This window comes from Rhinolophus ferrumequinum, chromosome 13 (genome assembly GCF_004115265.2).
Source record: "Rhinolophus ferrumequinum isolate MPI-CBG mRhiFer1 chromosome 13, mRhiFer1_v1.p, whole genome shotgun sequence".
NCBI classification, from domain to species: Eukaryota; Metazoa; Chordata; class Mammalia; order Chiroptera; family Rhinolophidae; genus Rhinolophus; species Rhinolophus ferrumequinum.
Genome location: NC_046296.1, coordinates 54392048 through 54407389, shown reverse-complemented (window position 1 = coordinate 54407389; position 15342 = coordinate 54392048). Strand labels below are relative to the sequence as shown.

The following is a 15342-nucleotide window of genomic DNA, read 5'->3' as shown; positions in this document are numbered from 1 at the left end:
TCCTCATATTCTCGGAACTGGAGACCCGCACAATTAGGGCATTTTGGAATCCTAAACCACTATTTTTCTCTCATGATTACCTTTTCACCCCTCCACCAAAATACACATTTACAAAGTAAGCCAATGAAAATTCTTCTTCTTTTTAGTAGAAATTTACTTATCACTTGAGATACCTGGAGACATCTTGGGATGTCACAAGGGAAGTGAGCAGTACTTCTGTGGGGACCAATTTGCACAGTGCTGAAGAAAGGGTCAGTTTTCAATAAAATAGTGCCCAACAAATGTGATTCAGAAACAGGGGGAATAGGCAAATGGTAGATTGTGCCGAGGTCTCCATCTCCGGTGTTAAAGGAAGGGGCAAGCCACAGATTTATACCTTTGTTTAGCCAGGGAGAGGATGACATCGCTCCCTCCCACTGGGAACTGGGATCCAGGCAGCTTCAGGGAAAATGATCGAAGCCAGAAGGAGCAACATCTCAAACATGGAGAGTTCCTTGATGGTTTGTTGACCAAAGTTACTTCCCGAAGGGAGATAGAAACAAAGGGCCTGGAGGCGGGACTTCAACTGCCCACGTTGTCTCCATTACTATCCCATTTCCTGCAGGTCCTGAGGAGGCAACAACTGGTTGGTTTACAACCCCCACCCAAGGCTTGGGAAGGTGGGCAGGAAGCAGAGTTTGGGAAGCCATGAATTCTTGCCGAAGCTGAAGAGCACAGGCTGTGTCCGTGAGGTCTTTTAAGTCCTTGAAAAGGAGCCCAAGAAGCCTCATGAGTTTGTCTGAGGCCCAGGAAGTGCAGGGAGCACTGTCAGGATGTCTCTTATCCTCAGGGGACACCTAGCATTTTTCTAGTCCTAGAAAGTGCGAGGGAGCCACTTACTGTCAGCGTAGGAGGAGATGGAGATTATGGACGGAGACAGGTAGAAAAAGTCCTCTCTTATCAGGCACTGGCCACCTTCCCTTCCGGGGACAGCTGACAGGGAGGAGCTTGAGATCTGACGGGGTGGGGGTTCTAAAGTCAGCAGGAAAGGAGGCTATGCAGTGACCAGGGCTGGCTCAGGCGAGGGCCTCTCTCCCACACTAACTGAGCTCCACGAATAAATAACATGAATTAAATAAAGGAGGCTAAGGAGAGCAGGCAGAGCCATGGTCTGCCAGATTCTCACCCTCTCTCTCTCTCACACACACACACACACACACACTCACACACACGTGCACACACACACACACACACAGCGGCAGATGAGATGATCGAGGAGGGCTGGCTGCCCCATCCCAGGACGGACAGATGGGCAGCCTGACCGAAGGTTGTCACTCATGGTCTAGCACTGTCGCAGGGCGCAGAGCAGCAGAGGCCAGCGAGGCATGTGTGGTGGAGGGTGGAGGCCGCTGAGGACTCTGGCACCTACAGGGGGTGGGAATGGGGACGAAGTGGGTGAAAGGGGAGGTGGGGAAAGTGCAGGAAACAGAAGAGTGAGGATTTTCCCTCCTCCTGTTGCTGCAGGATCTCCTCCCCGGCCCACCCTCCCTTCAGATCCTGCAGATGCGCCCATGCTGCTTCCCTGCCTCTATCCTAAGTCCACTGGCCACTCTGACGGGGTGGTACTGACCAGGATCTGGACTTTCGGACTTTAGACGTGGAAGGTCTTTCCAGAAAGCTGTCCAACCTCATGAGCCTCTCCATGTGTAGTGCACGGGGATCTTGTTCTTGGTCGTGAGAGAATTCCATCTCGAAAACAGCCGGAGGGGACACATCCAACTCCAAAAACATTATGTTTTCAGCCTGTGGTAAGAGGATCGTGCCAGATGAGAGCAGATATCACGCCTGAGGACTACCTTTTGGCACTCAGAACCTACTAGGTGCAGCAAGAGTGATGAGGTAGGAGGAGGCCACAGAGGCCGTGAATATCACCTCCCTTGGGCTCTCTCTCCCCTCCCCCCTTCTGCTTTGCAGCTTCTTACCCTGTACCTGGGGTGGGACCCCATTGCCATGGCAACCCGAGCATACTGGCTGATAGGTCTCTTGTAGCCCACTGCAGATGTTGGCCGCTTCTTCATTTGGCTGTTATTGCTGTAGGGAAGAGGTTATATTAGAATGTATTTCCTTCAAGCACAAAGGGGAAATGATACCATGAGGAATTAAGTATCATTTAGGTAGACAGGAGGCCCTGCAGCCTGCAGGTCCTGGAACTTTCTTCTCTTTGCTCTAATACAACCTGACAACTAAACTAGCATAACACAAGGAGGCACATATTTCTTCACTCTTGTTGCTTCAATTTTTTTTTCCCCACAGTAAAAAGGGTTGACTGAGAGCAGGAATGAAAAAAAGGAAATTCAATCTTATTTTAGCTTTCAGATTCATACACTGATTTCATACAGACTACACAAAACCACTGATGATTAGTGGTTCTGCTTTTTATTTTCCTTCATAGGAGTTAGCACAACAAAATGACTAAAAGCTCAAGGTTGCAATGGAAAGGTCCCAAAATAGCCAAAACAATCTTGAAAAAGTACAAAGTTGGAGGACTCACATTTTCCAGTTTGAAAACTGATTACGAAGCTATAGTAATCAAGGCTGTATGGTACCGGCATAAAGATAGACATATAGATCAATGGAATAGAATTGAGAGTCCAGAAATGAACTCTCATATTTACCATAATTGATTTTCTATGAGTACCAAGACCGTTTAATACAGAAGAATAGTCTCTTCAACAAATGGTACCGGAACAGCTGGATAGCCACAGCTGTTGAATGAAGTTGAACCGTTACCTTGCACCATACATAAAAATTAAGTCAAAATGGATCACAGACTTATATGCAAGAGCTAAAACTGGGCCAGCCTGGTAGCTCAGGTGGTTGGAACGCCATGCTCCTAATGCCGGTTCAATTCCCACATGGGCCAGTGAGCTGCACCCTCTACAGCTAAGATGTGAACAACATTGTGAACAACAGCTGTCCCTGGCACTGGGATGCAGTGAGCTGCCATGGGCTACCATGTATTGCCATGAGCGGGGACGGTGGCCAGCGTGAGTGGCCGGCAGCCAGCGTTTGAGTGGCCGGCAGCCAGTGTGAGTCGCCAGCAGCAGCGAGAGCTGTCATGAGCTGCTGTGAGCAGCCAACCGACAACTGGTGACCAACTGCCTGGGGGGGGCGGGGGGTGCAAGGCTCATAATACCAGCATGGGCCAGGAGCTGTGTCCTACACAACTAGACTGAGAAACAACGGCTTGAACCGAAGTGGGCGGGGGAGGTGGGGTTGAGGTGGAAGAAGGGGGGAAAGAAAAAAAAGCTAAAACTATAAAACTCTTAGAGTAAAACATAGGAGTAAACCTTCATGATCTTAGATTATGCATTGGTTTCTTACATATGATATCTAAAGCTCAAGCAACCAAAGGAAAAAAATAAATAGTATTTTGTCAAAGCTAAAAACTTTTGTGCTTCAAAGGACATCATAAAGAAAGTAAAAGACAATCTACAAAATGGCAGAAAAATATTTGCAAGTCATATATCTGATAAGGGACTTTTATCCAGAATATATAAATAACTCTTACAAATCAACAATAAAAAAAAAAATTGAAAAATGGACAAAGGATGTGAATAGCCGTTTCTTCAAAAAAGATATACTAGTGGTCAGTGAGCACATTAAAAGAATGTTCAACATTATTAGTCATTAGAGAAATGAAAATCAAAACTACAATGACATACTACTTTACACCCACTAAAATGACCGTAATCAAAGAAGACAGACAATAACATATGTTGCTGAGAATATATGTAGACAAATTAGAACCCTCATACATTGTTGGTGAAATGGTAAAATGGTGCAGCTGCTTTGGAAAACAGTTTGGCAGTGCTTCAAAAAGTTAAACACAGAGTTACCATGTAACCCATTATTTCCTCTACTAGGTATACTCATATATTCAAGAGAATTGAAAACATATCCTCACACAACAACTTGTACAGGAATATTCATAGCAGCATTATTCATAACAGCTAAAATGTAGAAATAACCCAAATGCCCATCAACTGATAAATGGATAAACAAAATCTGGCATATCCATAGAGTGGAATATTATTCACCAATAAAAAGGAATGAAGTACTAATACATGCTATGTAATATGGATGAAGCTTACAAATGTTTTGCTAAGTGGAAGAAGCCAGACACAAAAGACCACATATCGTATGATTCCATTTATGTGAAATGTCCATAATAGGCACATTCATAGAGACAGAAAGTATACTGGTGGCTGCCTAGGGCTGGGGGCATTGGGAGAACAGGGAGTGACTGCTAATGGGGATGGGGCTTCCTTTTGGGGTGATGAAAATGTACTGGAATTAGACAGTGGTGATCGTTGTACAGCTCTGTGAATACGTTACATCCACTGAATTATGCACTTTAAAGTGGTGAGTTTTATGACATAGGAGCTATTTCAACACAGCTGTTATGCATGTTTTTATATTTACTTATATATGTGGGATTCATAAACAATATATATGCTTATTTCTATTTTTTGTACACATTTCTATTTTTGTATGCTAATTTTTCAATTGTACGCTTATTTCTAATTTTTTAACTATATGGTGTAAGGACTACATTTTTTTGTGCTTAACAAACATGTTTTTTAGATTTATCCATGCAGCTCTAAAGTTTAAGTATATAGTGAGTATTTTAAGGTTTCAATATAGCAACATATACCTATATACACATTACACATATATATAAATATGTATACATTCTGTTGTTGATGGATATCTAGGTGGATTCCTCCTTGGCCCTTTCCCCCATTAAACACAGTGCTGTTGTGAACATTTCTGTGCAGGTACCTTCAGTACATATTCAACAGTTTCCCTGGGGTTTATACCCAGGAATGCAATGGTTGCGTTGTAGGGTATGTGCATTTCAACTCTACTAGATATTGCCAAATTGTTTTTCAAAGTGGTTATAGCTATATGAGAGTTTCCATTGCCCTACTGTATCCTAGCCAACTCATTGTATGTCAGACTTTTTTACTTTCAGCAATTTGATGAGTGTGATGTATTATGTTTATTATTCAAAACAAACAAACAAACAAACAAAGATAGGAAAGAAAGCAAGAAAGTTACTTCCATTAAAAAAAAATTACACAGGTCTTAGAGTAAGATAGGCCCGGATCTGAATGCTGGCTCCACCTCCTAAAGCTCTGTGACCTTGGGAAGTGGCTTCGATCTCTGCACCTCAGCTAGCTCAGCCCTGGACAGGCTGAGATGAGAGCAGACAGACATTGCACAGAGCACAGTACACAGCAAGGGTGTCAGATATGGCTGCTGAGATGATTATTTATTCTCAATGCCACTTGCTAATTTCAAGCAGGGATACAAATGGGCAATGAAAGAAGCCAAAAGGCAGACAGAAGACAGAAGAGGAGATGAAAGAGGCCGAGTAATTCAGATAGGACGTTCTGTCCTTGAATCGCAGAACAAGCCGTGCAGGAGCCAACAGAACAGTGCCTGCGTTCTGCAGCAGGGAGAAATAAGAATGTTCGTGTGGTTCATCTTATTAAGGGTAAAAAAGAGTGCTGGACCCCACTCAGGGTCCCTGCTGATTCCTCTTTATAGATGAAAGGAAGAAAAGACGACACTGTAGAAAGAAGCCCTAGCTCAATCGCCCTGCGGCCGTGGGGCCTCAGAGGCCGTGCTTGTAGAGAGGGCCCGGTCAGTGACACCTGAGGGGAGTGGGGAAAGCAGTAGAACAAAAACTTCTTATTTGGAAGGTGCGCCTACACATCCCATTTGAACTTTACAATGACCTCCTGAGGTGTAGACAGGGCAGACACCATGGTGTCCAAGGTCAGACAATTAGGAAGAGACTAGGAGCAGAACCTTCCCAGATACTCTTTAGATGCTGCTGTCCTGTCTCTCAGGAGTACACATGGAGCGTCTGGGGCCGAAACATGCCTTGACGGCTGCAGGTTCTGGGAACAGGACAGCAGGACAGGGCTGGCCGGGCGAGCAGAGCAGTGGATCAGTGGGAATTGGCAGTCTGACCCAATAAAGATGCCAGGGCTATTCTGGGTGGCATGAGGGAAGAGGGGGCTGGGTGAAGGGGAGCCTGTAATTGGGACACCAAGCTCCCCATCTACTCCCTCTCCTGCCCCGGGCCTACTTTCCACGACTGATCCCTCTGTACTAAACAGCCTGTGGCCAACAGCCCAGAGCGGCGGCGTGGCTCTGCACACATGCACCCCACCCAACAGAGACCTGCACCAACAGTCGGCATGTGCTTCGCAGACCCTAAGAGTTCTCTTAGGACTCCCCCTCCAAATGGCTACCATCACAGTATTTTTTCCCCCCTTAATATTAAAAAGTCACCTCTTGGCTCCATCACAGGGGCTGACCCCATTCTCATGACCAGACTGGCTCTGTCTGATCGATCACCCCTTTTCCTCTCCTGTTCTGAAAACAGGCATCCAGCAGCAAAGGGTGTGTTTTCCTCCCCGGTCTTTCACAGGTATCTGCCACAGCAAATCTGACTTTTCTCCAGGATCTGGTCCCTCCATCCCCGCAGGTCAGCCAGCCGTTCACCTTACATGCATTTACTAGCACGTTGGAACTCACTCTCCACGTCCCTGCTCACTGCCCCAACACGCTGCCTGGGAAGGCTGCTGCATCTCTCTGCTTCAGCTTCTTCACTTCCCACAGGCCTGAGAAGAAGTCTAGGGATGCAACCCAGAGCTGAGAATATTCTCGCTGAGGTAAACTCTGCCTCTGTAACAAAACCAGTTTAACTTCCTATCCTGATTCTATTTAGAGCAAGGAATGCTTTCTCTTTGAACTTGGAGGTAGTCTAAATAAAAAAATGAAGAGGTGAAACAAAAACAACAAACCAGGGGGTGACCAGTGAGCTCATTTGGTTAGAGTGGTGCTGCTAATAACACTAAGGTTGCCGGTTCGATCCCCGTGTGGGCCAGTATGAGCTGTGTGCTCCTTAAAAACAACAATGACAACAACAAAAACCAACAACAAACCAAACTGCCCTTCTATGGCACTTCTAAAGGACAAAGACAGACTGGTTTCTTTGGCATCCCCGTAACTGTGATATTGACTTATCAGTATGATTACAACCACGTATTGATCATCTTCTCGGTGCCAGGAACTGGCCTGGAGCCTCACATACATTATCTCACTTCAACCTCAACAATTCTCCAGGGTGCACCTATTATCCCAACTTTACAGCTGAAGAAACTTGAGTTCAGAGAGGTTTTAAAAAAAACCTTTCAAGGCTACAAGTAAGTGGCAGAGCAGGGACTAGAATTCAGAATGTTCTAAATCCAAAGTCCAGTCTCTTTCTATGGCACCATGATGCCTGTGAAAAGAATCTAGGGCGGCGGTTTGCACAGGCCAAAGGGCGAAAGTTACAAATAGAATTTTGTGAATTGTAAACCATGGGCTACAGACATTGCCAAATATCCAACCCTTAGAGGATAGTTTCGTATCAACACAATGAAAAATAAAGTCTACTATAAGAAATTAAAAATAAAAGGCCATACTTGTAAAATAGTTATTGCTAGAGCTGGTTGCAAAAATGTTTTTTCAAAGTAATGTTAAGACAAAATTGTTTGTGATTAAGGAAGTCACCTCCCCTGAAGTTCTTGTGTATCAACTAGTGGCCACATAGACATAGTGGAGAAAAAACAAAAAAAAGGGATAGACTTCCAAAATAAGTTGATAAGGGCATGTTTCAAGAGTTTCCTGACAATAACCCATTGTTTTAGACCAGGGGAGTCCAAACTGCGGCCCGCGGGCCAACTGCGGCCCATGATCCATTGTTAATTGGCCCGCAGCAAATTCCAAAAATATATTTAGTTTACTTAAATAAAGCAGGTGAGGCAATACGGACTTCACCTCGAGTGAGCGGCCCGGCTGTGTGTGTATTTTACTGCATATGGCCCTTAGTAAAAAATGTTCAAAAAAGTTTGGACACCCCTGTTTTAGAGAGAGGTGGGGGAAGAGTGTGTGGTGTAGATGCTTTTTCCTAGAGTAGGAGCAGGAATAATGCTTTTCCATCAAAAGCTTTCTAAATGGACAGCACGACGGTAGGTAAATTCCCAACAATGCTTTCATCCTCTCCCTTTGAGCAGCCTTCAGTATATTCTCACTCCCAAAATACCACAGGCCAAAGCAAAGCAAAATATCCTACAATTGAATTGAGCAAAAATGAGACAGTGCCCTGATTAGTTAAATATGCTTTGGGAAGAAAAAGAGATTTTCAGCCCTGATAAAGTTATGTTACAAATAGCGGGACCCAATGCTGAGGGAAGCACCATCCTTCCCAGGGAGGCAGTTTCATCCACACAGCTCAGAGGCCATAGCTCCCTGAAATGGGGGAAGTTTCGTTCAAGGACCTCCCAGACTCAGTCTTCCCTTGAGAAATGAGGGGCGTGGGGCAGATGACCTCAGAGATCACGGCCTGTGGCTCCAGCACCCTGATGCTAGCCTCCAGCTCTCTGTTCTGAGTCAGAATCACAAAGGGGGTTCTAATTATGAGGGAATTGTTTTTAACTTCATTTTAACCATCAACTGCTGAGTAAGAGAAGGGGCAGGAGATTAAAAATGTTTGTTTCATATAAAAACTTCCTAGATCTATTTTTACTTTTCTGTTGCTTTTGGTGATTTTTAAGAGTTCTGAGATAAATTTTATTTACTGCAGTTATCAGACATAGCGAAAGGGACAGTGACATTACACAAATTTATAGTAGTAATTCAGAATCGCATGTAGCTGATTACTTGGTATTTATTAATGCCTCTGAAGTAATTGATTTATTGGAGGTTTTTCTTTGAGAAATCTATAATAACTTTATATCATTTGTATTTAAGTGCAGTAGAGAACACTGATATTTCATAATTGCCTTAATACCTTTTACCCTTACTTAGATGTATTTTGTTACTTTCTGTACAAAATACATACTCTGTATGTATTCTGTATAAAATAACATGGTTAAGTTGTGAATATACTTAACCATCATTTTGAAAAAACTTGTACATATACAGAGGGTGCCAAAAAAAAATGTATACACATTTTAAGAAAGGAAAAAAAACTGTATTAAAATTGTGATACTCAATATATACTGATAACAAAAGATGACCACAAGTCATGTATATACATTTTTTTGGCACCCCCGATATTTATATTTTTACATTTTTCATATAAAATGTTTAGGAAACAGTCCTATTGGGATCCAGCTAGAAGTGCTCCTAACATAAACCTGCAAATGCAGTTTGGGGAGGAATTCTATGCAGATTGAGGTCAACCACGCATGTCTGTCAGGAATGATTCTTTCCAAAGAATTGTAGCAAACAAAACACTACAGTGTAAACTAAAGCAATAAGCTTTTGAGGAACGATCAGAGTTTTCTGGTTTTCCAATGGCAAAGAAAATATTGAATCTTTCTGTCTTTGTCTTATTTTCCTCCAGCAAGAAGGATGGTAGGGGAATCATAAGAGAAAGGAAAGTGGGGAAAGAGCTTCACAGGCAACTAGCTATATTGTGTTCAGCCTAGAACTGTTGCCAGAGGGTTTTCGGAGACACACAAAAGAGCACAAATTCACCTTTAATGCAGAAGGGAGGGAGAAAAGGGACATGCACAGGAAAAGGTAACAGTTAAACAGTAAACAAAGATACCTATCTATATTTTGGAGGGCTTCTTTTTAAAAGTTATTATTGGTATCTATTCTAAAAATTATTTAAAGTATGCTATTTTAAAATAGCTGTTTTAATTTCAAAAATCTGTTAATAGTTTTTCAATGTACGCAAACCATTTTATTATTGCAAAAACAGGAAGTTTGAAAAGGTTATTTAGTTCAATAGTTATTTGAGTTATTTAAAAGGAAGAAAGCAAACTTAAAAAAAAGCAGAAATAAAGAATACACATTTATAATCCTTAAGCAGAAAGCTCAGCTTCAGGCAAAGCACCTTCCATGCTTTCAAGTCTGGATTGTGTGATTGAGGTGGTCAAGTCAAAATTGCAGGGACAATGTGTTCAGAAATGAATAAACTCCTCTGAAGCCTGAAACTACAAAACTCAAATTAAGACCACTCTCAATTCCAGATTAAAGAAGACTAAAGAGGCATGACAAATGCAATTCATTATCTCAGTGAGGGGTTAGGGGGAGTCCCATAAAGGACATTATTGGGATAACTGGCTGAAATTGAATATTGCCTATATAATAATGTTTTGTAATATTATAATATAAAATACGATAATATAAAATTTCCTGAATTTGATCATTGTACTGTGGTAATGAAAGAGAATGTCCTCATTCTTGGAAACACAGGTAAGGGTAAGGATGTCTGCAGTTTAATCTCAAATGGTTGGCGGGGTGGGGAATTAATAAAGCAAAAGGAGGCAAAGTATTAATTGGTGAATTTTGGTGACGGGCATACGGGAATTCTTTGTGTTATTTTTGAAATTCTTATTTTTCAAAATAAAAAGTTAAAAAACACGTCCCTTCTCAATCCTCTCTCATCTCATCTCTATCCAATGTAAAGAAATTCCTCCACCTGCAAACTTTCAACTCGGGAACTTTTCTAAGCACAAAATAACCAACCATGCAGAGCAGAAGCCTCATCAGCATCTCCCTCCAGCAGAGGGCGCTGGAGTAGTGGTTTTTCAAGCCTGACTTCCTTGTTGAAAGCCTCACCAGGAAGGGGGAAAAAAAGTTAAGTCTTGGGATCCACCTAAGATCCTTTAAATCAGACTCTTTGGAGTCCAACTTACAGGTGATCCCAGCTGCGGCCAGGGTAGAGAATCTCTGCACTAGATGCTGTACTACTGTGGCTCTCGACTTAGATCGGAAGGGTAGATTTTAAATCCAAAGTCTTATACTCATGAAAAGTCTTATACTCATGAACTTGCCACTTACAAACTTGCATAGTGTCACCTTGGATAGGACCACCCTTTCAGAAAGTAGCCAGATGAAGTAGGCTTCTGATGCTCCAGTGAGAAGCTGGGGACCTACACAGCCAGCTTCCAGCCCCAGCTTTGGGAAGACTCCTGCTCTACCTTGGCATTAATATTCCTAGGATAACGGGAGCAAAGAATCTCTGGGGAAGTGCCCTGGGTTCTGGTCTCCCACACACCTCCGAATACAGATTTCCCATTAAAGGGCAGTGATCTACTAGCTGGGACGCAGTCACTCTATTGGGTTTGACTATCCGGTCTTGTTCTTTGTGGCCACCAGCAGAGGGAGCTGCACACCCAGCCAACGGACCCAAACTGTACCTAAGGGCAAGGATGTGGAAACAGGTGGAGATGCTGAATCACTGAGCTGAGCGAGGCTATAAAGACTGGGTCACACCTCTGTCACTTCCTGATCTGGTGACTTCTCTGTATTCCCCACTGGACTATGAGCTTTGACCGTGTCTGATTTCCCTTCTGTCTGCAGAGTCTTGCACACTGTCCAGCAAGGCAAATAAACAGTAACTCTTATTGCTGTTCTTGGCACCAGACAAATGAATATTCACTGGCCAAATGTTAGTATTCACGGGGGTTGCCGAGAGGCGAGATCCTCTTCCTCTCCTCCTTAGGCCCCTCATGGGGGATTCTCTGCATCCCAGGCCAAGGAGAACACCCTTTTTATCAGAACATCCTTCCTTCACGGAGACCCCGCCATTCGGTCCTCAGAAATCCATCTTCCATCGGTATCCTCCCCACCCTTCCCCAATCCAAACAAACCTGTCTCCCCAAACGCCCCTGGCCACGCCCAACCTGGGTGGGCTTGCAAGTCCCTGGGCCCAGACAACAGGGTGAGAGACTCACAGTCCGGCAGGCACGAGGGGCTGGAACTTCCACTGCTCCTCCTCACAGTCCAGGAAAAGCCGGTTCATGATCTTGTTCTTCTCCTCAGGGGGGATGAAGTTCTCGATGATCAGGTACCTGCGAACAGGAATGAGGTCGAGGTGGGGAACGGGGGAGTAAGAGACCACACAGGTATATGACGGCTGAAGAATCAGAAGCAAGAGATTCTACAAAGCGGCAGAGAGAACAGAGGTGGAGAAACCAAAAGTTAGGGGAGGGGATCCCAATAGAAATAATAGACCTTGAAAATCATTTCTAAGGCAAAGAGTGTGGGCTTTGGGCTGTAGGGGTTCCTTCTGGCCAGCACCCAGCATGCACTTGGGGGGCGGGCGCGGTTTCATCAAATGCAGGCTGAGGAGGGAAAGAGAAGGAAACAGGAGGTAGAAGAAACTCCAGAAGCTGGGCCTCTCCTCATCCCTCAGATACGTTCTATTCCTAAGACACATGGACTTGGGGGTGAGTTGACAGTTGGCATGAGGCCTTCAGGAAGGAGCAGAGCCTGTCAGGGAGAGGCCTGGGGACAGAGGGATGGCTGTGAGGACCAGGAATGGGAGGAGGGGGCCTACTTGAGCTTGAGTTCCCGGGTCTGCTCATTCTGCGCCTCCTCCAGGTCCTGCCGCACACGGATGTACTCGTCATGCTGGTCCTGGATCTCTGCCTTCACCGCCTGCAGCTTGGCGTAGAGCTGGGTGGGGACGGGTGCAGCTCAGAGGCTGCACAGCAAGGCCAGAAGGCCCCGGCACCCAGCCTGGGCCCTGAGGGCCGCAGGCTTAGGAGCCACCAGCTCAGAACAGGACGAGGCCAGGTCTGGTCTGAAGCTCCCTTCTGCTGCCCCACCGTGAATAGGGACAGGATACTCCTCCTACACTGTGGCCTGTCACCTGTCTCTTTCAGCTGCTGTCAGCATCGTGGAACGTTCAAACTGGAAGGGACCCTTTTGGTCCAAAACCCTCTTTTTATAGATGAAAAAACTCAGGCATAGGCTTGCTCAAGGTCACACAACTAATTAATAGAAGAGCCAGAAGCAGGACCCAAGCACAGGACTGCTGGTCCAGGGCTCAGGGAAAACAGGGGGCCTAAGACAGTTTGGAAGGTACCCACACCACTCCGATGGTACCTCTCCAGGGGCTCCCAGAAGTCTGTGTGTGGAGGGCAGCTCTGATCCTGCTGTCCCACTGCTATCCCACTGGGAGCTGTGTCCCTGGAAACTGCCGTTATGGCTGAGCCTCTGCCTGGCCTGCTCTGGGGGGGGGGCACATCAGCAACGCTAGAGCTCTCCAGGATCTTGCCGGAATCCAGGCTGGAACTAGCTGCTTCCTGCCCTTGATGCTCATCTCATGTACACGTTTCCCTGGCCATGGACTTTGCGGGTCCTGGTGGCCAGATATTCTCATCCCTTTACATGTCCTCAGGGCCCTGTGTTCCCTCCCTGGAGCTCCCCCAGGCTCAGGCTCTGTCACCACTCCCCTGGCCCTGCTCTAGCTTCAGCTATCCAAACTGTGACCCTCTGGTGACACTGTAAAGGGGAAAGTTGCCCAGGACCATGGGACAACCTTGGAGACTGAAGTGGCTGTGTTCCCGGCCTATCAGGCCCGGCCTGGCCCAGGAGAAAAGGCTCTATTCCACCCCAACGCCAGACCCTTGCTTTCCCTGCTCCTCACCCCAGCAGCCCAAGCAAAGTGGGGAAGAGGCCCTAACGTGCACAGCCCTTGGCAGGTGCCTGCCTCGGGCAGAGGCTGCCGGCCCTCATGCATCTTGACCCCGTCGTGCCGCGGCATCTCACCTTCTTGAGTTTCTTGGTTTTGACCTCCACCTCCTGCTGCAGGGACGTGTAGGTGCCCCGGAGCTCCATGGTCTCCTCATCTCTGAGCATCATCTCCTGCTGCATTTCCCGCTCACGGCGTTTCTAGGCCAAGGCAGGGCACAGGAGCTCAGAGCAGCAGCACGTACCGGGGAGGGCCAAGGGATGGCAGGGACAGGCTCACTCTGCCTACCCTGGGCCTGGCTTCGCTGTGGCCACAGCTGCCAGGAGGAAGAAGGAGTGTCCCATGGCCTACGTGCGCTGCAACCACCCCATCCTCAGTGGAGCATCTCTGAACCTTTACCAGGCACTGCGCATGTGGACGGAGACCCCGGTGCATTCCAGAGGCGTCAACACATGTACAGATAGACGTCCCTCACACTGGCTTCCCTGCTGCCCCACCCGCTCCCCATGTATATTACAGTCGACTGGTCAGACCAATCAATTGTGGTTCTTGATGACTTTGAACATAGTCATACAGTTGGCAAAGAACTCGCACCCTTCTGGAAGGCCCTGGAGTTAGAACAAGGTGCACTATGGAAGCTGACATCGTGGAGAGCCACCCCTTTCTCTCGCCCACCGGCTAGCAGTACCCTTGCCAGAGGCAGGCCCTGTGCTGGGGGACGCATGGGATCCAGGGCGGCGTGTGTTAGGTTCTCAGCACTGGTGCATGGATCCTGAGTCCACGATGGCTTACGGCCCCGTGCCCCCCAGACGTGATCTCCAGGCCCCGCGCCCCCAGGGACCCAAAGCCCCAAGCCTACCTGCTCGGCAATCTCCTGCCTCTTCAGCTCCAACATCTTTTGTTGCTCGTTGGTGTGATCCATGATGTTTCTGCCCCCAATGAGCAGCTTGCTCTCCATGGCCTGGGGACACAGAGGGCTTTAGACACAGGCTTTTCAGAGGGACCCCCAGAGGGAGCGGTTTTCCCTGCTCTCTGTGATCCTTCTAGGAAGAGACACGACATGTGTTCCGCATGTGACCTTGAGGCCCCCAACAAGAGGGAGTTTCTTCCTCCAGCCTCTTGGGCCCCAACACATCTCCCATTGTCGGCAGGACCATCAAGTGAGAAAGAGAGGGAGCCCCTCGGGGGATGTGGGGCACCTGATCTGTTTGCTTTGAATCCAGATGGAAGGTGGTTCACCATGCCTGGGGGGGCGGGGGCATAGGTGGCCACCTAACCCTGGCAGTGAACACCCAGCTAGTGTTCAGGGAGTGGGAGGCAGAAGATATAGTCACGGGCCAGCCCAGCCTTTAGCTAATGGCTCCTGCCTCAGGAAGAGGGTTCTCCATGCAGGCAACAGATAAAGAGTCTAAAAGCCTAAGGGGCGAGACTCTGCAACACTCGGGGAATATAGGGCCCCAGAGGCACATGAGCTTTGGATACGGCCAGGAAAAGACCTGCTTTCTACCCACTAAGGACAAACCCCAGCGAAGCCACCCCCTCTATCTGACATCTATAATATGGCGACCGCCTATGATCTAGGACGTCTAGCAAACCCTTGCCGCGCACTGTCTGCTGGGGGCTGAACCAAGCCCTTCACAGACATTATCTCCGTCCTCACCCTAAGAGAGAGGTGCTATGACTTTCCCCAGTCAAAATACGAAGAAATTGAGAGTAGCTAGCCTGAGGTCACGTTGCTAGCCCTAGTCTTACACTTGAGCCCCTACACTGTGTGAAAGTGCCTAGCCGAGTGCTTGGCACAG

At 46.7% G+C, this 15342-nt stretch overlaps 1 protein-coding gene across 2 annotated transcripts in view; it reads right to left on the bottom strand.

Annotated features, from left to right (window-relative positions):
- KIF3C (kinesin family member 3C) overlaps window positions 1-15342 on the bottom strand; it is a 33591-nt gene that overhangs the window by 1012 nt on the left and 17237 nt on the right. The window contains exons 2-8 of one of the 2 annotated variants that reach the window (XR_004424827.1): window positions 14400-14501; window positions 13618-13740; window positions 12401-12519; window positions 11796-11912; window positions 1962-2070; window positions 1610-1782; window positions 377-1404 (exon numbers count right to left, since the gene is read on the bottom strand). Coding sequence is in view for 1 of the 2 variants with exons in the window: in XM_033124872.1 (XP_032980763.1) it covers window positions 1311-1404; window positions 1610-1782; window positions 1962-2070; window positions 11796-11912; window positions 12401-12519; window positions 13618-13740; window positions 14400-14501 (837 nt within the window). In the remaining variant the exon portion in view is untranslated. Of the gene's footprint in view, window positions 1-8; window positions 1405-1609; window positions 1783-1961; window positions 2071-11795; window positions 11913-12400; window positions 12520-13617; window positions 13741-14399; window positions 14502-15342 lie in introns of those variants that run through there. The other variant, XM_033124872.1, reaches the window with a different exon arrangement.